This window comes from Ictidomys tridecemlineatus, chromosome 5 (assembly GCF_052094955.1).
Source record: "Ictidomys tridecemlineatus isolate mIctTri1 chromosome 5, mIctTri1.hap1, whole genome shotgun sequence".
In the NCBI taxonomy this organism is placed as follows: Eukaryota; Metazoa; Chordata; class Mammalia; order Rodentia; family Sciuridae; genus Ictidomys; species Ictidomys tridecemlineatus.
In genome coordinates this window covers 116,387,044-116,414,324 of record NC_135481.1, presented here as the reverse complement: position 1 = coordinate 116,414,324, position 27,281 = coordinate 116,387,044, and the positions used below count along the sequence as shown (strand labels likewise).

Sequence of the window (27,281 nt, the reverse complement as noted above, 5' to 3'; positions counted from 1 at the left end):
ACTGTAGGGTTTAATTACAATTCCTGGTTGTCTTCTGGATGGGCCAGCAAAGGACATAATTTGGAGTGGTTGTTTTCTTCTGTACATTTTGAAGCAGAAGAATGATTCATTTCAAAGCCGGATAGTGGCAAAATGGAGCCCTCTGTGGAGGGAGCCTGTTCGGACTCAGCTGAGCCAGGTGAGGGGACGTCTTTACCTTAAGTTTTGCTCAACATTTTCATTCCCAGGGTTCTCTCAGTTCGAAGATGAAATGTAAACAGCACACACCCTGTGCCCCTCTGATCTGACAGTCTGTATCACATATCATAAAAATGTGTGAAATTGAGTCTTTTTTAAAAAGTGGAAACCTGACCCAGTGTTCTAACTTGGAGAGAGGAGGACTCAGCACAGAAACTGAACTCCCGGTAAACCGACTCGCCCATCATGGGCATGTCAAAATCGGCTTCTGGATTCAGCTGTAACAATGGGGACTATCAATTAGGCAATGAGCGCTCTGAGCCCATGTGCTGGCTCTGCTACAATTTTTTTTTTTAATGTCTGGCAGAATGTTTTACAAACTGAACCCAGCAAGACTACAATCCTACCAGAAGGTGCCTCAGATGGTTTTGCTAATAATTTTGATCAGCTGAAATGGAGAAAAACATCATTTCAATTATTCACTTTTCAACAACCGTCAATTTTAATTTAGAATATTAAAGGCCTCTTTCTTCCTCCCTTTATCACCATCAACCAACTAAATCGAAACCCAAAAGCACCCTCAGAGAAAGGAAAAAGGGGCAGGCAGTGACATTTTTGAGTATGGCAGCATGCTAAAAATCTTGTTCACCTGCGTTTCTCACCACTGTGAAGGTGGGTTCCGCCTATGGGTAACTTGTGGATGGAAAGTAAGTAGGTTCCTTTAGGAACTCGGTGGAGGCTGGCACTGCTACTGCTGCAGAGATGCAAGTGTGAGCCACCATATATTGGCTTTTGTTTTAATAGCCTTTTAACCAACTTTGTTAATGGACTGAATGCAATTTAGATATGGAACTTGGCTAAAACGTAGCTTCAATTGGCTATTAAAATTTAAGAGCCAACTAAGATAGCTAATTACAAAAAAAGCTCCAGTGATAATGCTGAGCAGAATTAGTAATAGCAAATGACAGTCTGTCTAGTCTTATTCCCATAGGGAAAGAAACTCTTAACTGAGAAGTCAACCAGACAATGTGCAACGAACCTAATTGCATTACTGGTATTATGGCATACAAATCTGGCAGCTCGCTGGGACAAAACAGGGAGGAAAGTCTGTCAAACTCAAGTCAGAAAGCAACTGACCCTCTTTTACATAGCGGTTAGAGCAGATTTCAGGATATTTTCTTTTTACTGAGTTGATGGGCAAATGCTCTTTTACTGAGGAACATTCCTATAAAAGCTTAGTGGGGAGGAAGGGACAAGGAGGGAGGAAACAGACCTTCCAGGACGCATATTGCTGAAGGAGGCTTCACCTGGCAGAGTCCCATTCTCCCTTGGGATATTTAGGTCTAAAAGAGGCAACAATAAATATCTGACTGCTAAAAAGTTGAGCTTAAAGGGAAAATGTTCTGCTCCTTTGCTTCCTTACAGATGCCCTCATCATGGCATGGCGAGTGCAGCCAAGCTCTCCTGTGAAGATTTAGCGTGCATGGTGGCCACTTTGAATCGAGGTACTGGAGTCTTTTAACATTCCCTCGTCAAGTGTCTCCCTGCTGTGCCTGTAAATGTCAGTCCAGTTTTTTCACGGCTGTGCGCACAGATTAGAAACAGCAGGAGAGCGGGGAGCATGACTACAATACCAGTAAGGACACTTGTCTTCCTGGCACTGCTCAAGTGATTCTTGGAATGCAGGACCCTGCTGTTTTCTAATATTTACACACAACTGGAGTCATCAAGAGCAGTAAATGCAGTCTAAAGGCAGCTCGATTCTTTTGTGTTAGGGACTTTACATTCAAATAGGGATATCAACAATAACACCAAAAAAAAAAAAAAACCCTCCCATTTTAAAGTTTCATATTTCCCCTCAATTTTGTCACTAAAAGACCAACCAGGTATTATCATGACTGTTCACTTAGCTTGACCCTCCCTTCCAAACACTTTCTATGTGCATCACACAGTTCATTGGGAACAGCAGGTGTTTGGGATTCTTGACCTCAAATTGTGTTTTTGTAGGCTGTGGTTTCTCTGACCTCTACAGGAACAAGACAGGGTCTTGGAAACCATTTTGATGTCATTTCAGCCACCTGTGTTTGCTGAACATTTTGCCTGACATATCTAAGACTTACTTTGAGAGTGCAGCATCCAGAACATAGCTTCATTCAAAAGCCTGCTTCGGAACTCAGAAAAAGGGGAAAACTCACCACAACTGTGTATAAGAAATGTCTAAAGGACCATTCTGCAGATTATAAATGGTTGGGTAAATTATGTATTTTTGTCACAAGCTTTTAGATATCTGCCAAGGATTGTACTTGAAACTTGGGCTGCCAGGGGGTGGGGGGTGACACAGGGCCCAGATATATACCTTTGCAACTCAATGTCAAGCATACCAAAATGGGGACATTTCCCCAGTTGAACTGACTCCTGTTAGCACCAAAATATCCTACACCAGTTAATGTAATAATAAAAATAATAATGTAAAGACAAGAGAACAGAGTTTGTGTAGGCTTTTGTGGGGGCTGCATGTCTAGAACATGAGAAGTCTTTGTAGAGATCTTCAAGACACACCTCTTGTGTGCCATCCGTCTCTCTGGCATCTCCTTCACCTTTCAAACACCTCCAGGGACATCAATCTACAGCCAGCCCTAAGTGTGCAATGGATACTGTGGATGAAGAGCTTTCTGTGCTTTGTGTGCTAGTGCTAGGGCCCAGTTACCTCCAGAAAAGATCAAGAAGTAAACTATTACTCTCTACTTTCTTTACAGGCAACTTAATAGAATCAGTATGTACTTCCCGATTGTAACTTCCCCTGGACAGTCACTGTCCTAGGACTTCCCAGTCCTCAGGGTTAAGGGGCCCTTCAGTTGATATACTCTTAAGCACTAGCCCATATGGGTGTGATTTTTGTAGTAGTGGTGAGACCATAAGTGAATTTCTTCTTTTGTGATTTCTGTTAATGCAGTTTGGATAATAAATGGGTCCCTTATAGGGAAAGCCTGAGGAAGTATGCTGGGCCTCTTGGATCTGAGGATTATACCATGGACTATCATGAACTTCTGTACTCATTTTTGGTCAAGTGGAGGTCAGAGAGAATATTAAGCACAGCAATTTTTCCCATTTTAAAGAAATAATTGCCCAAGTGTTAAAAGCTGCTTGTTTTACTCACCTTTCACTACTGTTCACCTTACCACCCCTTCTACTCTGGATTCACTCCTCAACTTCCTGTTTTTGTACGATAAGCACAAGCATTATCTTACAGATCACCCCCACTCATATTTCTGATATTTCAGAATACCATTCTAATTAAGATCAAACTTAGATAAGTTGTGAGGCTCTTTTTTTTTAAATTTATTTAATTTTTTTTGGTACTGGGGACTGAACTCAGGCACTTAACCACTGAGACACGTCTCCGGCCTTATTATTATTATTAAAATTTGAGTCAGGGTCTAAGTTGCTTAGGGCCTTGCTAAATTGCTGAGGCTGGCCTCAAACTTCTAATCCTCCTGTGTCGGCCACCCAAGTCACTGGGTTCATAGGTGTTCGCCATAGCACCTGGTATAAGGGCTGTATTTATAAAGACCTTTTTACAGCATTTCTTCTTTAGTGTGCTTTGTACATCTCTGTATCATAGAGCTCAATGAATGAGGGGGCTCAGAATAACCCATGGATCTTTAAAAAAATTTACAAAAATTTTATCCATACAACTACTATACTATGAAAACTTATAAAGCTAGAAACTAAGGTAGGAATAACCTAGCCAAAGGGCAAGTGTGTGATTTTTGTAGTAGTGGTGAGGCCATAAATGAATTTCTTCATTGTGATTTCTGTTAATGCAGTTTGCATAATAAATAATAAAGTAAATGGCCTTAGTTAAATCAGTGTGGTACTGGCCTAATGAATTGAAACAGTCCAAAAACAAACCCTGGTAGAACTCAGGATGAACACAGCAGGCACCACGAGCCAGTATGCAGGAGGGTGGGGCAGATAGTTTATTCCTGCAGTACTGGTTTGCTCCTTTCCATGTGAGCCTTACCTCATGGCATACACACACTAAAATAAATTCCACACAAGCTGCAAAATTAGAATTGTTAAAACAAAAGCCTAAAAAAAGTCACAGTAAATATTTCTGATTTCAGGATAGAAAATATTTAAAAATGGTGGCAAAATTATGATGAAAAGATCATTAGATTAAAGCCATAAAACTAATCTTCATGCTGCGTGCAGTGGCGCATGCCTGTAATCCCAGGGTCTCAGGAGGCTGAGACAGGAGAATACAAGTTCAAAGCCAGCCTCAGCAATGGTGAGGCACTAAGCAACTCAGTGAGACCCTATCTCTAAATAAAAATACAAAACAGGTCCGGGGATGGAGCTCAGGGTCCAAGTGCCCTTGGGTTCAATCCCTGGCACCAAATAAATAAATAAATACTAATCTTTATAAAAACTAAAACCATATCTAAGAGGAAATAAATAGGAAAAAATAAGTCAGCAACAAATAGGACAAAGGGTTAATTAAGGTCATTATCATATAAATAGTATACTAACACAACAAGGAAAAAAAATAGAATGATGGGGCTGGGAGTGTAGCTCAGTGGAAGAGCACTTGCCTAGCACATAGGTGTGAGGCACTGGGTTCGATCCTCAGCACCACATAAAAATAAATAAATAAATAAAGGTATTGTGTCCATCTGCAACTAAAAATAAAAGTTTAAAAAAAAACCTATAAAAAAATTTACAAAAATGTTTGTAATGTCTAGTATATAAATAAAGAATCGTTCAGGTTCACTAGCAATCTAACAAAATTTACCTTATCAAACAAACATTCCTTTCTCACAGTTCTAGATACCGGGAAATCCAAGTTCAAAGTACCAGCAGATTTACTCTTGAGGAGGGCCATATCCTGGTTTTTGCAGATGGCCATGTGTTGAAGAGAGATCATCTGTCTTCTGTGGGCACTAATCCCTAGAGGGGCCCTGCCCTCATGACTCAATAGGCTCCACCTCCTATTACCATCACCTGGGAATCAGCCTTCAACATGAATTTGGGGAGGACACAAACATACAGTCCACAGCACTTAAGATAAAATGTAAGTTTTAGGCTCTCCAATTTACTGGTCAAGGCATTAACAGATAGACTTTTATAAAATAATTTGAGAATATGTATCCATTTCAGTCTTTGACCCAGCAGTTCACTTTTTTAAATCTAAGGAAATATTCATACATGTTGACAAAGATTTCTACCCAATTTTGTTCAAGAATTATTTATAATGTATCAAAAATGAAAATAACTTCAATGTTAAATATTAGGGAAACAGTCATGAAAGCATCATACACCCATGAGAAAAAAAATATAGAAGTTATATTCATAAAGCATCTGTAACTACATGAAAAGTATTTCATGTTAGTTTTAAAAAGCAGAATATTAGCTTTACATAAAGTATTTAAAGTAGATAAAGTGTATAGGAAAGTTTAGAAGAAAATGTGTCAAAATACTGACAACACTAACAGTGGTTGCCTGTGGGTAGCAGTAAAGCTGTTTTGCCTTTTGACACTTGTCTATATGTTTTCAACGTTCTACGACAACCACAGATTGTTAACACACCATCAGAAGAATACAGAACATTGAAAATAGGATTTTAAAGAATAAGAACGCTCAATGGCATATAGATAGATTACACACCAACATATAAATTATTTATATTTCAACACTAATTTACTGTTATGGAACTTAGGTCTTTAGATGCACACTTAATTAATTCAAAGAAATGATCAGGGTTTTATGGCTCTGCTGTACTGGCATTTTGTCTTCAGAAACACAAAGAAGAACTGTTGAAGAACACCAAGAAGCTACTTTACACTGGGCTTTAGTTAGTTATCAAAGACTTATCAGCTGCTTTCTAGAAAACACACAGCACACATAAATTCTATCATGTGGGACAAGAGTTTGGAACAGGTGGTGATCCTCAACAGACTAGAAAACCTCAGCTCACTAAGGACCCAAGAAAATGGCAGAGAAAGCAGGACATAGTGGTGTTATGACAGGTTAGAATATGGAGGCTGGACTGCGGGGTGTGGGGGTGGAGGGGGTGGGGGGTGGGGGTGGGAGGAGACACGGGACAAAAATAGAAATCCACTTCTTAGAAAGAAAATAAAAATAATGCAGGATATTGGGGGTGGGGGAGAACTAAAGAACTGAAAAGGGCAAGGAAAAACACTTACCACTGAATACCAAGTAAGTTGCTTAGCCACTTCTTAAAAATAAAGGGTGGAGGAAAATCCAGTGCACAGTAGGGAATAAAAGAATAGCAGAACAGGGGCTGTGGCTGATACATCAAACTGGCTAGCATGGATAGTAGTTTTGCATTAACTTCTGTAGCCCTGCCAATACAGTAACATTCGAGAAAATGTCAGCACTTGTTTAAAACAATATGTGATGAAATATTTGTTTTCTTCATATTTAACCAACACGTTTTGCTATGTTTTTGTGTTTTGAAAAATAAAAAGGGCTACAGCATATATACAAAAACACATCACACACATTTTATCCTATTTTAAGCATCAATGTGTTTAAAACAGAACTTGAGAGTTGATTTAGGTGTTACAAATAAACTTGGGCCCATAACACTGAACAGTACTAAAATCCAACATTCTATAGGAAGCAGGACTCCCTGCCCAAAATTTAATTCTCTCTTCTGTAAAGACACATAACTCGATACCTTTGAGAGGCATTAAAAAATTGATTTTAAAAAACTGTGCAGATCTGTTTTGCATTGAAAAATATCTGCCCATTATAGGGACAAATACTTCACATGACAACTTCATATGACAGTTCTACACTGGAGAACCAAAAGTTATTGTCTTTGTGTTGGTTCAGTTTCTCAAACTTGGTACAACCTTGAAATTTTTTGGTATTCCATACCCCACCTATATTATTACAAACTTATTATGTTTCTATATCAATTCACGTTTTAAAAACTCAAATATCTATTTTAGGCTTGTCCTAAGCTGTAGAGAAATCAACACCTTAATGTGCCAGTAATATTTTGAATACTTGTTAAAATACTTCAACATTTAAATAAGACTGTGTCCACACACTACTTTAAAACACTGAATATGCTACAGGTGATAAGGTGTTCTACCCACTGGAGAATATGTCTGATCCCAATTTTCTAACAAAGTAAACTTTGAGAAATATATCTTGGAATTATTCATAAATATTAAAATTCTGAGGTTCTGTTCCCAAGACAAGTTAAATATTCTACACCTTAAAATCTCTAATCACTGAAATTTTATAGTGCTTGGTTTGATGTACAAATATCATTTGCTGCACAAATAAAACTTGTTAAGAAAATCATCTCCTGTGAATGAATATATCCGGTAGACAGGAGTTCCTTAAAGGCAACCAGGCTCTACACAATCTGTGACAGTGTCCCATGTGATCATTTATCCCATTTTCTTGTCAGACGGCTTACATACTCATACCATTCTTCTATAATCTAATTTTCAAATATGTGCGTTTTCTCTCTCATAAATACACTGTGCCTACTGCATGTTTTTATAGCCTTTGCCCTTGTGTGCACCTCATGTCTCCTATAGCAGGTGCTCAATAAACATTATGGAGAACAACAACAACAAAAATCAATACAAACCAAACCTTACCACCACACACACACACACACACACACACACCAAAAAAAAAACATATTTATACCAAGCAAATAATGAGACCTTTATTTTAAATTTTCCTTAAAAATGAAGACTCCAACAAACATTTCTGTCTACTCTGAGAAATGCACATGATTAGAAAAGTGTATTTTCATGGTAATTTTTCTTCTATGTACTCTAAAACTTCATGCACACACAGACTGAGATAGCTTAAAGAGGAAACCTGAAGATTTTGGAATTTCATAAACTAGCCTTTAATAAACTGTACAAGGGTTCATTTTAATTAAAAAAAAAGTTTGTTTTTCAAAGACATAGGTATTTAATTATTATTCCCACCCCTCAACACTCCCATGAAAATAAAACTTAAAACAGAAAAGGAGAAAAAAAGTCAAATGAAAAGGAAAAAAAGTTGGTTCACTGCATTTGATTTACTTCTGGACTTTCTTTCTGGTTCTTGAACCTTGAAGAGAAATCAAAGAAATTTAAATCATTAATTTATATAAGCAAAAGAACAAACGTACAAATACTTCTATCTACAGCTATTAATACTTTAAAATCTAATCGACTCTGATGATCGGTTTGTGGATGAAATCTCCACAAGAAGGTACAATTCAACATCATAAAAATCTTAGAAAATTATGTTAATTCTTTTAATATGTCAAAAAATATGCTAGCAAAGTCTATCTGCATTAAGAACTCTTCTACTGGTAAAAACACATCCAACTTACATTGGTACTAAAATAGTTCTCCCCCAAAATTAAAATACTGACCCCAAATGTAAATAAACTACAGCAACAAACACCCACTGCCTAGGGGTAAGTGAGAAGGCGAAGCATGCCAGGGATTTGGGGTTTAAAGTTTTACCTGTGCTCTTTAAGCACCAGACTAGGTTAGAATAAAAACCTTTCCCACTGGGAATCAAGTGGGAATCACACAGCTCCCAGTCAAGTGGTTTCCTAGACAAGCATCATGTTTGATGCTGTTCTAAGTCTCCAGTGACAATCCCTGGCCCTCCACTCCAGCTGAAAACAACAGGGCTGCTGGAGGCTTGCTGCAGCCAGGCCACACTGCCTAGTGCTGCCATTTCCTTCCCAGGCCTCCTACTTCTCTCTAAACAGAGCAATGGCACCAGAGCGAGGCATAGCCTTGCAATTTCTGATTTATCAGTGAACACTTTGAACAGCAAAGAGATCTACATTTCTTTTCTGAAAAGGACACAACATATTCTAGTCTAGGACAAAATTTCTACCATGTATATAATAATAGTCTCTTACTATTAAAGGTTTTCTTACTGTGGGTTTATTTACTTACTTAACTGGAAGATCAATTTAAAAAGTAACATGTTACTTCGGCAAGTTACAGTTTATTCAATTACCATATATTTCAATTACAGCAAACTTTAAATTTATATAAATTACCCTTTTTCTTGTCACTTAAAATAAACAGTGTTTGAATTAAAAACTTGAGATTTTTTTCTTAAGTTTTTGTGATATAGCCTTCTATTAAAATTACACCACAACAGATTTTTAGGTTTGTATTTCAAGAATTTTTAAGTTAATTTTACATCAAAAATTAGAAGTATTCTGGTTGTGAGATTGACAAAATGATGTATCACAAAAATCAAGGTCAATTGATTAATCAATACAAATCAATTAAAAAATTTCCATAAAATTTGAATTTACGGGCATATTACAAAGAACAATACAGCTATATCCAAATAGCACTATTCTCATTAATGTCCTAATTTGACATTTTGCTCTTAAATATTACTGCTTACCAGCTTCGGTCTAAAGTTTCTCCCAGCAAATCAAAATGCTATTGCTACCCTGAATTTATTATGTAATTAGTATAAAGCACCTTGGAGACTCTGTTGTATTATTAATTCAACATTTTCCCTAATACTCAATTCTGATTGTTATAGAATAGTCTGTTTTCTTTTCTCTTTAAGTTAAAACATAATTATTTTCATAATACACTATTAATGACCATAGGTCATAAGATCTGTGTAAAATCTGGTATTTGAAAAATAACATATATTAGTTTAGAACACTCTTCTATAATTGTATAATTAAGACAGTAAAAAAAACAAGTGGGAAACTTCTTTGTAGGGTGCCTTTAAAAACATGTATTTCTTGACCAGTCATTCCTTCCCGAAAAATCTCAGGAATGGATAAAAACCCATGATAATTCAAAAATAACACCAAGAGTAATTTCCATTTTATGAACAGGAGGGACATGGTATACTAGCCATAAATATCATGGTTACATTAACTAATTTTTAGTACAATTCTAAAATATTGGCATGGTTTTGAAATACCAGAATATGCACTTTTTTTTTTTTAAGGTTTATCATTCTGTAAATGGGGAAAATTACTTGCAGCAAATAACCAAATTTTCTCAATTGGTAAAAATTATGCCTTGCATAAAAATAAAAGGATTAGAGGCCTCTGTTCTTCTTGAAAACCACCCCATCACCCCTCTCTTTTTCTGAGAAAGCCCCCACAATGCCCGTGCGGAAAGCTTTCAGAGTACGTTCTCACACAATGGACCTCCAGCTATTCAAAATGAGCTTAGGTGTATCAAGAAAATTATACATGTTTTTAAAATGGTCTAAATAGATATTAAAGGAAAGTTGCTCCCATTTTGCTAGGCACAGCATTCTGAAAGATCACACAGTGAGAAAAATCTCTTACCATATTGTAAACCATAAATTGTGTTTGAAAATAAAATTGTTAATGAAGAAACTGACATTTCTAAAGCTGCTGTTAGAGGTACCTATTCTTGAAACATGATTATGACACAAAATCTTAAAGCCCTAAAACACAAAATTCACTGAATTGTATTACATATTTCTTTAAAAAATTTTTTTAAAAATCAGACTTACTCCTTCAAGTTACATTAAACTGAGAATACACACACACACACACGCACGTTTATTTATATGAGCCTATAACTTTTTTTCCTTCTTTTTGCTCAAAAGCAATCACATTTTACCATTCCAAATAATATTTCTCTTAAATGAGTATTTTTAAAGTAAAATATCTTGACTTGCACTTTAGGCGAAAAATGAATTACAACGGGAAAATTTTTAAAAAATTAAATAAAGCAATTCAGAGTTTATATGAATAAGGGGAAATTTGATCATTTTTTATTATCTTAAGTTATATCAAAAAATCTAAACTGTTCTCCTTAAATTATCTATGAGTCTAGTCTCTTTTCTCATTAATAAAATAAAAATATTAATATATTATAGGAATAACTATCAATGTGAGGACCTTATATTAAAATTTCAGGCACTAAAAACATTTTTCATATTTTACTAGAATTTAAAATCACTTTTCTATCAAAACAAATACCTCTGGTGCTCATTAAGCCAAGTTCAGGTAACAATGGCCTGCAGGCTGTTAAGAGAAGCCTGAGTCTTCCCACACACAGCTGTAACTCCACCTGCAAACCTAAGTCTTACTGGGCAGCAGCCTTATCTAGAAAAATGCACCCTTCCTAAACCAAAAACACCAGTCTTAAAATGTAAGGGATTTTGAAAAGTAAGCATATTACCCTATCTTTATCAGTGCTCCTTAACTTGGTTCCCACTCACTGTCACAGGGGCTGCTGCTAGCCTCTAGCTGAGACAGGCTTCCATAAGTTGCTCCTTGGGGCGCCTCACTTCCTAACAACAAAATGAACAAGACAGGGGAGGAGGGAGGAAAAACAGCAAATAACAGAAAAAAGGGGGACTACTTCAAAACCTTTAGCCTCCAGAGTGAAGTTATAGACTGCCTCCTCAGATACCTCATGGTTCTCAGTTAATGCAGATACGCAGATAGGCTCTAAGCACAACATATAATAAGGAAAATGTTAAAAAAAAATCAATCAGGACAAAGATGACTCTCTCTGAAAGTTGAATATTTTGCTTTCCATACACAGACACCAGGGAAACTATCAAAGGGAAAAGTAAAATCCATCACTGCCTTAAGTCGATGGGACATTTATACTATAATGAATTTTTTACCAAAAATAAGCCTTTGCATTAGAAATCAAGAAATAGTCCAGAATCAACAAATAATAAAAAGGTAATGAGACAGGAGAGAAATCTTGAAAAAAAAGTTTTTCTGGGCAGAACTGACTCTCTTCCTCCCTTACTCAGGCAAACATCTCTCCTGAAACCTGGAGCACACTGACTGCACATGTGAGACAAAGTCCACTGAGTCCTGCCCTTGCATATGCTGCTCTGCGAATGTCATTTCTGGAGGTACTCCATTATCAGAAGTGCCTTCAGCCCAGTTTATCAGCCACCTAAGAAATGACTTCAGACCTTGCCTTTTGCCTCAAGGGCTTTGAAAGCTGACAATGTAATGCTTCTTCCTTGCCTCCTAACTTGAGAGAGAATTGGCAGGCTTCATTGGGACTAACCAGGCAACTCAGCAAGAAGTTTGCAAGTGTGCTAAGCCAGTACTGACTCCTGACCTTCACTTTTCTCTCCAGGTATGTGGATCAGTGGGAGGGAGTGGAAGTTACTGGTGAGAGAGTTAAAAGAGTTCTGGCCTCTACCTCCTGCCCTTTCACAACAGTTCTGCCATTTAATTGCTTGGTTTCAACTCCTAGTCCCAACTTTATGACCAATGTTAAGAATAATAAGATAATGTGTGCATAGAAGACATTGTGATACGTGCTATGCAAATATAAGATTTATATATTTTGTAATAAAATCAAAATGTTATATAACCCAAATAACACATCTTTGTGCCTAATATAGAAGGTATGCAAAACTGTTCAACTTACGGGTTTGTGCGGCCTCCTCTGTCTGTATATTTGAGCATTCCATATCTTCAACACTAGATTCAGTGCTTTCCTCTATTTCTTTCTTTCTCTTCTTACATATAAAAATAGAGAGATGCAGTCTGATTAACTAGTAAATATACAAACCTATCATAAATTAGTATTTACATGAATGTATATCAGTGTGGTTATGTCAAAACATATGGGAAGAATCTTTATAATTTCAGGGTAGTTATTACTTAAGAGAAGGAATGGGAAGTGGAACAAAAGGGGAATAAGAGAACTTCTGGCTACACAGTCTGGATGATGGGCATACTTGTTCTATCCACCTCAAAGTTTTCATATTTAATATAGTTCACCGTTGAAAGCTATGTTTGACCATCAGGATGATCAAAGAAACTCATTTTCAAAATGAAACATTTTACAAATTTGCTGTCACCACTCAGGCCAATGATAGTCATGCTTCTCACTTTCAGATGTGGCAGGAGTGGGGGCTGGAAGGGGAAGGGTAGCTACTTGAAAAATGGAAGAATACACACCTTACCTCACATACTGTGTCAGTGGTTACACAACACCAATACTGGTGATAAAATCATACTCATGAATCAATAATGACAAACTTCTAATAAATTCTTTTTTAGAGTACTTTTTATTAAAAGTTTAAATATGAAGGTCCTAAGCTTTACTGTGAATGAACAACCTTAAAAGTATGAAGCTTTCCTAAACTTTCAAAAACCACTATTCATCTTCCAGGTTGGGTGTTACTTAGGAGAGTTACCATCCATTCTTCCCAAATATTCATCCAATTTCCTCTTATTACATTCTATCATTAAAACATTTTTAGCTAATCCAGTCCTATGTCAAGCTTTTAAGTTACTTAATATCTCTCTATATAATTAACAAGGGACATTTGTCATGAGTATAAAATGTATTTTTTATAACTTTGTCCCATGTAGTTTCATATTTAAATGGGTAAAAATCCAAATTTTAATTCAGAGCTTCTGTAGGTTACTTAAAATAAGTTTGTACCATTTAGGAAATTATCTGATATGTCCCAAATTTCAGAGAATCACGATGCACCAGAATGTCCTCACTTATATTTCCTAACAATTAATATGAAGTTAGACTCCATCTCAGAGCGTTCCTTGCTGCGGGCCATTTTGTATATCGCTATAAAACAAGACAATACCTGCTGACAGCACATTGTTGTGTCTCCTAATGGCAACAGTGGGTTCTTTTCCACAGAGAACTATATGAGAAAGCTGAACTCTATTCAAGCTACATCATCTTAAACCCCACAAATGGTCAGAACTGTTATTATCTAGGTATTACAATTAATCCCACTGTTTCAAAACATGCTTAAGGTGGCTGTGGAAAAAGATCAGAACTCAGAGACACCCACCGTGTCCCTAAAGAAAATTCTTCACAGATACAAAAACAACAACTTGACTAATCTTAAACTTTAAAAAGCATTCATTTAGCCGATTTGTATATGGAGGTATTGTTTCTCAAAAATAGCTCTAAGAGTGGCTATAACTTCACATAACTGATGAGAGAAGGAGAGAGTGCCTTACATCTTTCTTTTCCAAAGTGTTGCTTCATGATTACCATCTAAACCCTGCTGGGCTGAACAGATTGGTTCGATAATTACATACAATAACTGCAGTGGGCAGGTAACCCTCGGCTGGCACAGGGCAGCTCCCCCGTGAGAACTTCCATATGCAAGCAGCACTGATGGAGTGCATTAGGTGCATCCTGCCTGCCGGTGCACAGGCCTGATTAACGCCAGCCAAGACTCCAAGGTTAGCATGTCAGCAGATTTGTGATGCATTAGGCAGGAATAAACACAGACACTTTTGTTCGTTCAGACCAAAATTAAGGAGGAATATTTCAGTACTATATTGCTTTCCACACAAGAGAGAATGCATTTTCCAGTTTGGGGAGGGCAGATTTTTAAATACTCATTATAAAGGGAGCTATCCAATATTTTCTACCCAAGAACCTAGAGCATTCATCTTATTTTCAAGCTTATTTAATAAAAAGGAGCTTTCTTAATCTCCGAGCAGGTAAATTACATAGGAATGAAAATCAGACAGTATTCAACTAACAAAAGGAACACCTGTGCTTCAAGACTGGATCTACATTTTGGCCAGGTATCGCCTGTTCAACTTTTCTGATAACATATGTAACATTGATAGCAAGAACCAATGGTCAAAGACCAACGGAAAAGGCCAAAGTTCTTCAAGTTTACTAGTATTTAAGTATGTTATTCATTTTATAAGGCGATGAGTAAAATTCCAAAAACTTGCTATAGGCTTTCTTCCGAGTATCTCCAAATGCCTCTTTTCATGATGTGTCACCATGCTTAGGTTTCCAGTAGTACACAATATTGTTCCCTTCAAATGGAAGAACAGCTTCACAAAGTGACTATACCAATCTCTGATTCTGTCACATTCTATACCAAGCCTCAAAAGTGCTTTTACTTGCATGAATAAATGAAACCAAAACATTGTATGATACATAAGAATCACTTATAAAATACACTCAGAATAGGGTATTTTGGGAACATCATATCGTTAAAATTAGGTTTATTTCAAAGGGCATTAATATACATATTACACATTATATTTCTGAGTATACAAATATGCTAGGTTAAAATTTAGTTAATTAGGAGCTTCTCACTTCCCATTTAGAAAAAGGAAGAGAAACCAGCTAAATAAATTTAGACTGATAATGTACTGATGGTCTCAACACTGACTGGAGACCAATAAATCTGTTTCAATGGAAAAAAGAACAAAAATCTTCAAAAACAAACCCCAGACCAATTCTCTGCTTCCCATGTCAATCACCGAAAGATTCCCTCCAAATGCTCTTGGTAGTCTCTAGGAAAAGTCTATCAGACCCACAGCTACATCCAAAGGAGACTTGAGTGCCCTGGCAGTGTTGTTGGGATTCCCCTCCCCTTATTCCAAAATCATACATATTTATTTTTATAACAGAATTGACAACCTAATATTTATAAATGTTTGGTATTGCACATGTGTTAAAGAACTCTGAATATAAATTATGTGACTGCTCTAATTATTTAATCTTATTTGATTAAGTCCATTTGAAATCATCATGCAAATATAGACAATTTACAAATTATTACTATATTCCTTAATAATAACTAAAAATAGGATATTCATTGCCCAAACGTATCTGAAAACAGTGAAAATACAGGTTGTATTTTCGATGAAGGGAAAGCAAATCCATGATTTAAAACACAATATTTACAAACTAGAAGATTTAGTTAAAGTCCACTAGACAGACAGGAAAAACTGGGGAAAGAAGAAAGCCAGAGGAAATTTGCTCAGAGTTTCTCAGTTGGCGGTGGCAAAAAGACTAGAACTCAGAGCTCCCTATCCTTTCCACAGAGCTATGCTGCCTCCCTATGTGACTTTTCAGTATGGAGCAGCAGTTTCTCATTGTTGTGACTTCAATGCATTTTTTCCAAACAGGTACAGTGCACAGATGTGTGTACTTCTTGATGATCTTCACTCCCCTCTGTAGAATCTTCCTCCTATGTATGGCTCTTCTTGGGAAAGGACTGTTTTGCTCATTTTTCTAATCCTTGCTGAACTTGGCACAGGTTTGATACATAAATATCCATGGATCTTTACCCACAGAGCAACTAGTCAACTAGTGTTTTAATAAAGAGATGATTTCAATATCTTATCCTGAATCTCACAAAAAACTGTTATTATTTGAAAGAACATTAAATAATTACAGATATGTTGTAAGAAATGCATGGAAAGATTAAATATAATTATAAGATATAAAAAGATGCTAAGCAGGTTAGGAAATAAGTAAGTGACTTATAAAGAAGGACATGTGAATTTGAAGAATAATCTAAACATATTTTGCTAGAAAGCATTGAAGTGCTTTGCTCTTTAAATGAGCTCAGTGATGAAGACTGAAATATTAAAAATTTTCTTCCAAAATAGTACTGATCTCCTTCTGAACACAGGCAAAGAGTACAATGTAATCCCACTTACATAAAATTTCATTCTGTGAGTATCAATCCATGTGTAAATGGACCTATAAATGGCTTCATAGTCAACCCTTGATTTTGTTTGTTTCATTTGTTGTTTATTTACATTTAGATCTTTGTCCTGTCAACACTTTTAGTTATCGACTCTGGAGGTGGGAAGAGAAAATGTAACTCAATTAATGTGCTAACTATTAGCAGTTCTGGGGAAAAGAGTTTAGTACTTGAACTAATAAAGAATGTTGATATTCTAAACTTTGTTATACGTTTAGAATATCAACTTTCTTTATTAGTTCACATTATCTCACTCTTTAATACCATGAAGAATTTACTATAATTATCTGAAAATTGTACACCCAAAATTACCACTAATCCATATGAGAGCAGCTAAAAATACAGATGCATTTGTAAAGTCTTTCAGAACAAGTAAATGAGAAGACACATGGGTGGCTGTTGCACTGCCTGGTCCCTCCATGGATGAAACACTGGTTAGTAGGAGCACTGTTTTCACATGCAGTCATAACTTGTCTACCTCTTCTCTTAAGGCCTATTGTATTCCTTTAGTTTGGCCAACTGATAGAGAAAGCTGCTTCAGAGCCTCCTGGACTTGTTCTGGTGTTAAGGAGCACAAAAGTTGAGAAAATACCATGCCTCGATTGCATGACCTACGGAAGAGCGCCAGGCAGCAGAATGTACTCTCATCAAAATTTCATATAACAGCAACCACAACCTAGAAAGATCTTCCAGCAGCACTTCTGAAACCAGTAAATCCAACTTATTGGCAACAATGGCCTTTTCACATCACAAGGACCATGCAACTTCAACATGAGCAAACTTACAGTACTTTAACAAGCTAAAAGATGTTTCTAGAGATTCAATGAATCAAGCTCTAGAAGACTAATTTGTCAGAATCAACAGGACATCTATTCATCATACCACTGATGTCAAAAACTTTGAGTGAAATTAAGATGTTTTAAGGACAATTTATGGAGAAAGGCAAATGGGTAGCTAGCTATGTCTTCATTACCTTTAGGATTATGCTTAAAACCAAGTACTTTAGAAGAGATGGGGGTGGGGTGGATTTTTAAGTATCTTGAGTTTCTATGACCCCCTCCCCCAAAATGCTCTATGAATATATATGAATGTATAGTAATATTGCATGACCCAGGGCAAGTCACTTGGCCTCTTCTGAGACTTGGCTTCATCATTCTGAATGGGTGTGTCTCATGTGGAAGCTACAAAGTATACATAACCCTTGCTGAGTTTAGCATAGTGTTTGACACATAACTACCTACATATATTTTAAGAAAGCATAGAATAATTTAAGTCCTGACAAAACATAGAGTACTACACAAATGCTCCGCCAACAACCTAAAGTTTAAAGTGTTGATGTCCTATTACCAGTACCAATTCCTCTGGAGAATACCCAAAATAAGAATTAATAAAAATAAGGTGTTGAAAGCTAAACCAAGGAAGCTAATATTTATATGGAAAAATACTTCAATGAAAACCTATCAGTATATGGTAGTGGGAATTTAAATAATCTCAAGTCATTTGTGAACAAGATTCTTAGAAAACATAGGTTTATAGTAGAATTACTATTTTTAAAGAGACTGACTGATCTTTCTTCAATAAATCCATGTCTCCCAAACACCTAGTCCTTAAACACACAAGCAGAAGACAGCAGACAGAAAATCTGCCTGTGTCAACTGCTAGTATCCTTTACCAATCAACAGCTTCAGGAGGAACTCCATTAATTTGACACATGCTTTTAACTTAAGTAAGATGGAGCTACACTTTGGAGTCTTTATTTCAAAGTAATCACCATTTTCTCTTTCATTGCAAAATCAACCTTTACCAATTCATAGTCATTTACTATCTAAAATGATCTACAGCACATATGCTCATCAAGCAAAAGGTAAGCTGAGCTTCATTCATATGTATCTGATACCTACTTCATAAACTGGACATTTAAGAATACACAATCTTAGTTCTAAAGATGGTGTTAAAAGAGATTCAAATAAAAAAATTCCATGTGTTATTTTCTTATCATCAAGAAACCAGAAAGATGAGAAAACTTAAATGTGGGTAAAATAATTTTTACCACAGTAATAATATAGTTAACATTTGCTGCACACCTAGTAAGTGCCTGCTGCGGCTCTAAGCACTTAGTACATCCCTTCTAATCCTCATAACAATCTTAAAGGCAAACCAGAAAATCTCCACACATACACACACACAAAAATCTTTAAAATCATCCCTCATTAAAGACACAGAAATGTTTATTATTCCCTAAGAATTTGCCATAGTATCAAAGAAACATGGATTCATTTTATATTGAGCATATCTTATAAATGCATTCCCTTCACTACTTCAACAAATAAATTCCCCATCCTGCGAAACATTTAAGGCATTTGCATGATACAAAATTTCTTTCTATAATCTCTTATAGCAAGGTACTTATTATACACAAACATCAAAACAGTGCATGTGTATATCATTGCTTACACAGAAAAAATGGTCAATGAGGCTGTTAATCAAAACTACATTAACAGGTTCAGAGGCATTCCAAATTCGGCTCTAGAATGCAGTACTAAAACTAGTCAATCAACAAAAAATATGATCAAATAATAGACTGACAAATATCTGGGAAATCAAAGAGTCAAAAAAGATAGTAAACTCTAACAGAGAACTAATCTCTATGCCGAGAGTCAATATAAAAAGCTTATAATTGCTATTCTCCAAGAGACTTAGACCATTACAATAGTAAAACAATAAGACGAGGTGCAAAGAAAGTAACAGTTTCCTTAAAATATGACTGGAAGGGAAGTTGGGAATGTAGCTCAGTGGTAAAGCATGCTCCAGGACAGGGGATGGAATTTCAATACCCCAAAGAAAAAAATATATATGACTGAAAACAAGGATGGATGAAATGAGTGAGTTAGAGGAAACCCACAGACCCACCCAGAACAATGTTAAGGACAGAAAAGAAAAATCTGAAGAAGAGTCAGGAGATGAGGAGGAGAGAGCTAGCTTCCACAGTTCCCAAGCTCCTCCAGCAGGAGGTCCTTGGAAGGGAGATAAAAGAAAGCACGTACACACATGCCAAGGTCAAGTTTGCAAGAGTTTAAAGATGGGTATTAAGTGTTTAGACCCGAAGGGGCCACCAGGTATCAGGAAAGATATGAAATACACACTATTGTGAAATTCAGAATGCCAGGACAGAGAGAAAATGAGAGATTCAACACTAGAAAAAAACAGGAATCCAACAAGAAACAGAACCAACAAAACTGGATGCTAGAAGATAACAAAGTAATTTCTTCAAAAATAAGAACTCTATACATGGCCAAATAACTCAATTAGAACAAATACAGACAGGATTGGAAAAGTTACCACTCAAAAGTTCTATTAAAAAACTTACTTGAGGGCTGGAGTTGTGGCTCAGAGGTAGACTGCTTGCCAACCATGCATGAGGCACTGGGTTTGATCCTCAGCACCACATAAAAATAAAAAAGATACTGTGTCCACCTATAACTAAATATAAATATTTTTTAAAAAAACTTACTTGAACATATACTCTGAAAGCTAATTCCAAGGGAAGGAACAAAACAAGAAAAAAAGTTGGTAACAAAAATATCAGTAAGACTCATAAACTTAATGATACACGGCATATAAAAAAACAAAAACTACAACTAAAATCTCAGACAACTCTAATATGAGAAATGGTTATGAGGAGTTAAGAGAATTCATTCTTGTGGAAAAAAGACTCAGACTCTAAATGATCACACAAAAGTTAAAATGTTTTAAAAAAGAAATGACTGAGGACATTTGGGGGATAACATTTCACAGCTTCCTCCCACCTAAAACCTGAAGAAATGTACCCAAAATAACCACTAAATATTTCAGAAATATTTCAGCTACAAGCAGAAGTGGAAGAACTTCACAGCTCAACCTTTGAAGGTGATGACCAAGCAGTTTGCCAGAGCCTTCCAGGAAGCTTCAGGGAACCAAATATGAGTGAACAACATTCTCAAGTTGTCCACCAGTGCCTCTCAATTAGAAGGCAAAAAGTGGGATAGTAGGGGAAGGGGAGGGGTGATAGTAGGGGATAGGAAAGGTAGCAGAATACAACAATTACTAATAGGGCACTATGTAAAATTGTGGATGTGTAACCGACGTGATTCTGCAATCTGCATTTGGGGTAAAAATTGGGAGTTCATAACCCACTTCAATCTAATGTATAAAATATGATATGTCAAGAGCTTTGTTATGTTGTGAACAACCAATAAAAAAAAAAAAAAAAAAGAAGGCAAAAAGTTAGCCAGCTTGGAAAACAAGACTTTGAAAAGCCCCTGAAAAAAGGAGATACTTCCTACTCCCACAGACCCACCAAGAGCAAGACCATAGATTCTGCTTTCCTCCCTCAGCAGAAAAAAAAGTCTGGATAAAGAAAGCGAAATAATAGAAATCATTATAGACTAATTATCTTCAACAATAATCAGGGAATCATCAGATAACAAAAAGAAAAAGAAAGAAAACATAAAGAACTAAAGCCATGAGGCGATATGGTAATGTGGGTTACTAAAAATGACCCAAGTTAATGACTCAAAATTTTGCCTCTTAACTAGGAAGAGAATGGAAGCAACTAAGGGTGGGCTGACCAAACAGTTTGACAATGGCTCACCAGATCCTCCTCAAACACACACCCTTAGACAAATAAAACAAACTAAAAATACTGAATCCTCAAATCAAAACTGTTAGGAAAAAAGAAAAACAGTCTCATAATATGGGAAAGTCCAAGATTAACAAATTCAATAACCTAGCAAATCCAGATAAAACTCCCTGTTCAATATGAATAAGATCAAAAGAAAAAGCATGCCAATGACATCAGAGCACCAAAGGACAAAAAGAACTCTCTAGCATGCAAACAACTACTGAAGGCTCCTCCACCCTGAAAGAAAATGTCACCCTCCAAAAGGAAGGATAGTTTATAAAATGCATCAAAAGCTAAAAAGATGGAAGAAATGACTTTTTAACACAGGAGAACAAAGGCATAAGGAGGAAACTGAAGAGTCGAACAAAAAACAGTCATCATCACAGTACTCACACGTTAGAAACAGGAAAAACAGCAGAACCAGCGGATGCCTGAACGACACAAAGGAAAGGCTTGAATTAATCCCAGAAACTCAGAAGAAATAATTAAGCTGTTAGAAGAAGATAGAGATGGATGATGTGTAGGATGCCTCCAGACATAGAAAAACCACAAACACAACTGAGATAAATGAAAGAACATCTAAATAAAGATAGGGTCAGCCATGATCACAGAAGAGAGCACTGCTGCTAGACCAGTCAGTACACACATGTGATACTACTGACTCAGGAGGCTGAGGCAGGAGGACCACAATTTCAAGACCAGTCCAGGCAACTTATCGAGGCCCTGTCTCAAAAAAATAAAAGGGGCTGAGGATGTGGCTTATCAGTAGAATGCCCCTGGGTTTCATCTCCAGTTCTACGTGCGTGTGCCCACATACACACACAGTTTCATACATGCATACCCAAAAGAATACTATAAAGGAGACAGTTCTTATCAAATAGATCTATAGTAATAATCTGATTTTAAAATTCATCTGTAAATGCAAAGGGACCAAGAATGGCAAAGACAATCTTAAAGAACGACAAAGTTAGAGGACTTACGCCAGCAGATATAATCATGAAGCCAGTAGTTCAAACAAGTAATGGCACTAGCAAAAAGAACAATAAGCAGGCCCATGTGCAGAAGGGGGTATCCAGAATAAGTCCCAAACCTACAGCCACCTGAGTGCCCACTGCAGTGGTCTTTTGGATAAGTGGTTCAGGCTGGGGGTTGGGAGAGACACATACTAACTCATACCATGCACAAAAATCAACTTCTGTTAAATTATAGACCTAAATGTGATGAGTAAAATCATCTTCATGATCTCGAGGTAGACATAATTTCACTAAGTAGAATACAAAAAGCACTAAACAAAAAGACTGATTAACTGGGCTTCATTAAAATGAAAAACTTATTTATCAAAAGGCACCATATTAAAAGAATGAAGAGATAAACCACACACTAAAAGATAGTGTTGTACATGTAGTACATACATACCAAGTACCTGACTTTGACAAATTAAAAGAAAAATTTTTTAAAGGGGAAAAGAATCACAATGCACTTCACCAAAAAAGGGATGATAAAGGTCAGTAAGCATATGAAAAGGTGCTCAAAAACCAATATTCTTCAATGAAATTAGCTTAAAACTATATAAAAGTCAGTTTACACGTTAAAATAGGTAAACTGAAGTATAATGCTATAGCTAGTGTCAGTGAGCAACTGGAACTCTCATAGATTTCTGATGGTAGTATAAACTGAGAGCAGCTTTGGAAAAACTACTTGGCAGTATCCACTAAAAAAACTGAACATAAATAAACCGTATGCCTCAGAAATCCACTACATATATACTCAATGTGAAATACATACATATGTTTCCCAAAATAAATTATAATAATGTTTGTTTTAAGTTGGCTTTTGTGTGACTGTGACCAAAATACCCAATAAGAACAGCTTAGGGGAGGAAAAGTTTATTTTGGGCTCATGGTTTCAGAGGTCTCAGTCCACAGACAGCGGTCCACAGACGGCTGACTCCACTGCCCTGGGCCCAAGGTGAGGCAGCACATCATGAGAAAAGGACCCAGATGAGGAAAGCTGCTCAGCTCATAGTAAAGTCAGAAAGCAGGGAAGAGGCACATAGGCAGGTGGGCAGGAAAGATGCACACTTTCAGTGGAAGGCTGCTGCTCTATTCAAATCTTTGTACCCTGCTCCAGGCTGAGCACCAGCAGAGGTTTAACTGACAATAGTTGATAAGTTTTAAGAGAAACTGAGAAAAAGGACAACTAGTATAATACAATTGAAAAAAAAAATTAAAAATGGGAGGTAAAATGAGGGACAGGAAAGAAGATATGTGTAGATCATTCATAGGGATAATATATACTGTCAGAAATTGAAAAAATAAAATACAAATTTCAGGGCCATACTCTAGATCTACTAAAAAATTCCCTAGGGATAAAAGTCAAGCGAGTCCAATCAACAGCTCTTTCTTTTGAGTTGGGTAAGCAACTTAGTCAAAACCCTAGAAGAAAACAGCTAATGGAGTTATTAGCATTCTTTTAACTTGCTGAGTTCTTTCCAGTAAATTTAGCCATTCTTAGTCCAGATGGGAGAGGGAGTCCAGTAAATTAAGCCATTCTTTAAGGATGGACCACACATTATTGACCTGGGCAGGCCTAGAGACTTAGCTCAGATCAGGTACATAATTTAGGCAATCTACAATGACTATTGAATGTTCATTTAAGAGTGCACACTAACTCCAATAACTACTGCAATGTACATTCTAATGAAAGTGTTTAGTTCTAATCAACAATGAAAATCTTTGGACTTTGTACTTTTTAAGGGCAGATTTATACTTGGCCTCTTTCTTTTTCAGCCTTGAACCATTCCAAAGTTCTGGGCTTTAAATAAAACTCTTTAGCTATTGGGAAGAACATATTTTCCCAAGTACACAAATTTCTTATTTAACTGCAGTTTGCACATACATTTCACCATAAAAGAACATGGTTGCAAGATTCAAAAGAAACCTTGCTTTATTCCATTATTAATTTATTCCTAAAAATTGTACCATAAAAGATATCTCTAGTAACCCTACAAGAAATATATATTGACTTATTTAAACTTACCCCTTTCAAAGAGAGACTTCTGATAAACACAAAGTATATATACTTTTTACTTCCAACAATTATGACAAAGGAAAAGAGGGAGCAAATATACTAATTATAAGAATTAATAGTGTTTCTAGTATAAAGCACCATTTTTAGTTTTGAGTCTCCTGGAAACCAGAGCAAAAAAAGACAACTGAATTATAGGCCTTACAAAAAAGAGACAGAGTACTAGTTTCTCAGAGAAAGCTTTTTTTACCCCCCCCCCCAGGGAGATGCCAACTTTTCCATCAGTGGAACACTGCTTTCATTTGTTTTAGTGGAGGCATTTACAATTTATTATAAGAAAATGTTTTCAGAAAGAAAGAAAAAAAGAAAGGAGGGAGGGTGTGGGGGCAAGCAGGCAGGCTGGCTTTTTAGAAAGCTGTATCATCAGACCATTTCATCTCACAAATGAAAAGAGAAAAAGTGAAAACTAGTTAACTCACTTCAGTTGCATGGATATCAAGCAGTTTCATGATCTTATCTAAACTAATCTTAACCTGTAATAATATCTTTTTGCTATATAGAATAGCCTTGGGTCAGCAATGGGTATTGAAAGGGGTGGGGCATGGAGGGAAATAATAAACTAATGAAGTAAACCTCCTCATAGTTCAATTTGGCATACTTTTTTTTTTCCTGCCTTAAATGAAGCTTTAAACATGTAAGAGATGGTCCAACAGGGAATTTCCAGACCTGTGAACGACCCAAGGACACAAAAGAATTATAAGGTCAAAGAAAACAAATTTTATCCGGCATGTAGATTCAAACAACAGGGATTTGCAAAGGAAGGAGGAGTTACTGTAGACAAGTCTCACTGTAGGAGAGATCTTCTCAATCAACAACAGTTTAGAAATCAACACTATAGGAGCTAGCTATAAATATTAACGCAAAGAAATCTGTCCTAATCAATAAAATGCATGCTGTATGTTTAAACATGTGTGCAACAATAAGTTTACTATCTTAATGAAAAATTTCACTCAAGATTTCCACTTTACCCTCTTCATTTCAATCCTGAATCTGGCTTTCAGGTCATTTGTAGACCACAAATATGGAGTAAATGCAATTAAGACAAATTTATGAAGGAAGAAGAAAAAAATGTACACATATGACAACACACATGCATATAATTCCAGACTCTATAATATAAAGTTACCAAAAAAGAGACCAGCTATTTGCCAAAGAAAGTAAAATTCATGAACCAATTTTGAAATCCCTATTTCTTTTTTAAGTTAAAGGCTTAGGAAAACCTTTTAGTAGGCTGCTTCTGATTTTAAAAGAGAGGAAAAATTTTCAAGCTTTTTTCTAATAGTTTGGAGTCTGAAATTACCAGAGGAATGTATTGGGATTTATAGAATTAACAAGAGTAAAAACAGCCAATAATTTGAAAAAATATTTTTCTTCTAAATGTAGTTTCCATTTCCTTATTTTAAAAAAAAGCTAATTGATTTTACTGAAGAAAGTAAGGTTATCAATAAATAACCAACAGTATCAAAAATTAACCAACAGTAAATTAATAACAATGCACACCTATAAAATCTAAATTTTTAAGTGATACCAAGAGCTCTTTACATGCTTATGTAATGATTCTATGATAGCAGGTTATTATTTCTTCATATTTCCAAAAAGTAATCCCCTTATATGCAGATACACTCGACATTTCTTTAAAGAGCAAAACAATGTTAAAATGGTAGACATACCAAAACTAAAAAAAATGAAGTTTTTGGGCTAGGAATGTGGCTCAAGCGGTAGCATGTTTGCCTGGCATGCGCGCGGCCCTGGGTTCGATCCTCAGCACCACATAAAAATAAAATAAAGATGCTATGTCCGCCAAAAACTAAACAATAAATATTTAAAAATTCTCTCTCTCTCTAAAAAAAAAGGAAGTTTTCAGCCAGGTGTGGTGGCACATGCCTATAATCCCAGTGGCTAATCCCAGCAAAAGCAAGGCACTAAGCAACTCAGTGAGACCCTGGCTCTAAATAAAATACAAAACAGGGCTGGGGATGTGGCTCAGTGGCAAGTGACCCTGAGTTCAATCCCTGTTACAAAAAAAAAAAGAAAGGTAGGAAGGAAAATTTTTATAAAGGAAGTTATGCCAACTTTCAAATGGTAAACACTTTTCCTCTACCTATAAATAAGATCAACCCTAAGGGAAGACTTGAGAGAAAATAACACATAAATCATTAATTTAGTGCTCCTTCAATATCCCACTGCCAGACACCAGCATCTCAAGTTAAAATCATTTTAGATATTTAATAACTTGCTACTGGACATGAGAAATATATAAATATTTATTTTTCTACAATCCTGTACATACTGTTATGTTGTCATAAAAAGAGTTTTCCTTTGCATAGTGGTGATAAACATTTAATTGCCAAACAATCTGTTATTTTCTTCATTTAGCTACTGTTTTACTTTCCTAAAAATCAGTATTCATTGCAATTATAATCAGAAGAAGTCTGAAGGATAAGTTAATAACAAAATTCACCTTTGTTGCTGTTTTTGCTTTCAAACCTCCATTCTCCACAACACTGAGGTCCAGCTTGCCATCATCCTTACTTCCTATAGCTTTTAGTCCTTGCAAAAGTATATCACGTAAATTTTGATAAAGAGGTTTTTCTGTATAGTCCAGTAATTTCACAGTTTCCATGTATTTAGCAATTTCACCTGAAAGAATAACACAATCATTTCTAACTTTTAATCACAAATATGACATACTTATCTCTTACTCCTAAGAAAATGATTCACGATTATGGTAAAATCAAAATGCAAGCAACAACGCATTGTTAAGATATGAATTTGTTAATCATTTGTCCAGCGAAAGTATGTTTTTTTCAATTCAGGAATTGTTAGGCAAAATAAAAACATG

General features: G+C 36.0%; 1 protein-coding gene across 7 annotated transcripts in view; it reads right to left on the bottom strand.

Moving 5' to 3' along the window:
* Positions 1 to 7,868: 7,868 nt before the first annotated feature.
* Vrk1 (VRK serine/threonine kinase 1) overlaps positions 7,869 to 27,281 on the bottom strand; it is an 86,364-nt gene continuing 66,951 nt past the window's right edge. For 4 of the 7 annotated variants that reach the window (XM_040274548.2, XM_040274552.2, XM_040274551.2 and 1 more), the window contains 4 exons: positions 26,901 to 27,079; positions 12,612 to 12,702; positions 11,388 to 11,499; positions 7,869 to 8,289 (listed from right to left, as the gene is read on the bottom strand). In XM_040274548.2, the coding sequence (XP_040130482.1) occupies positions 11,408 to 11,499; positions 12,612 to 12,702; positions 26,901 to 27,079 (362 nt within the window). In that variant the 3' untranslated portion in view covers positions 7,869 to 8,289; positions 11,388 to 11,407. The remainder of the gene's footprint in view (positions 8,290 to 11,387; positions 11,500 to 12,611; positions 12,703 to 26,900; positions 27,080 to 27,281) is intronic. The other 3 variants (XM_040274554.2, XM_005333899.3, XM_040274555.2) reach the window with 3 other exon arrangements.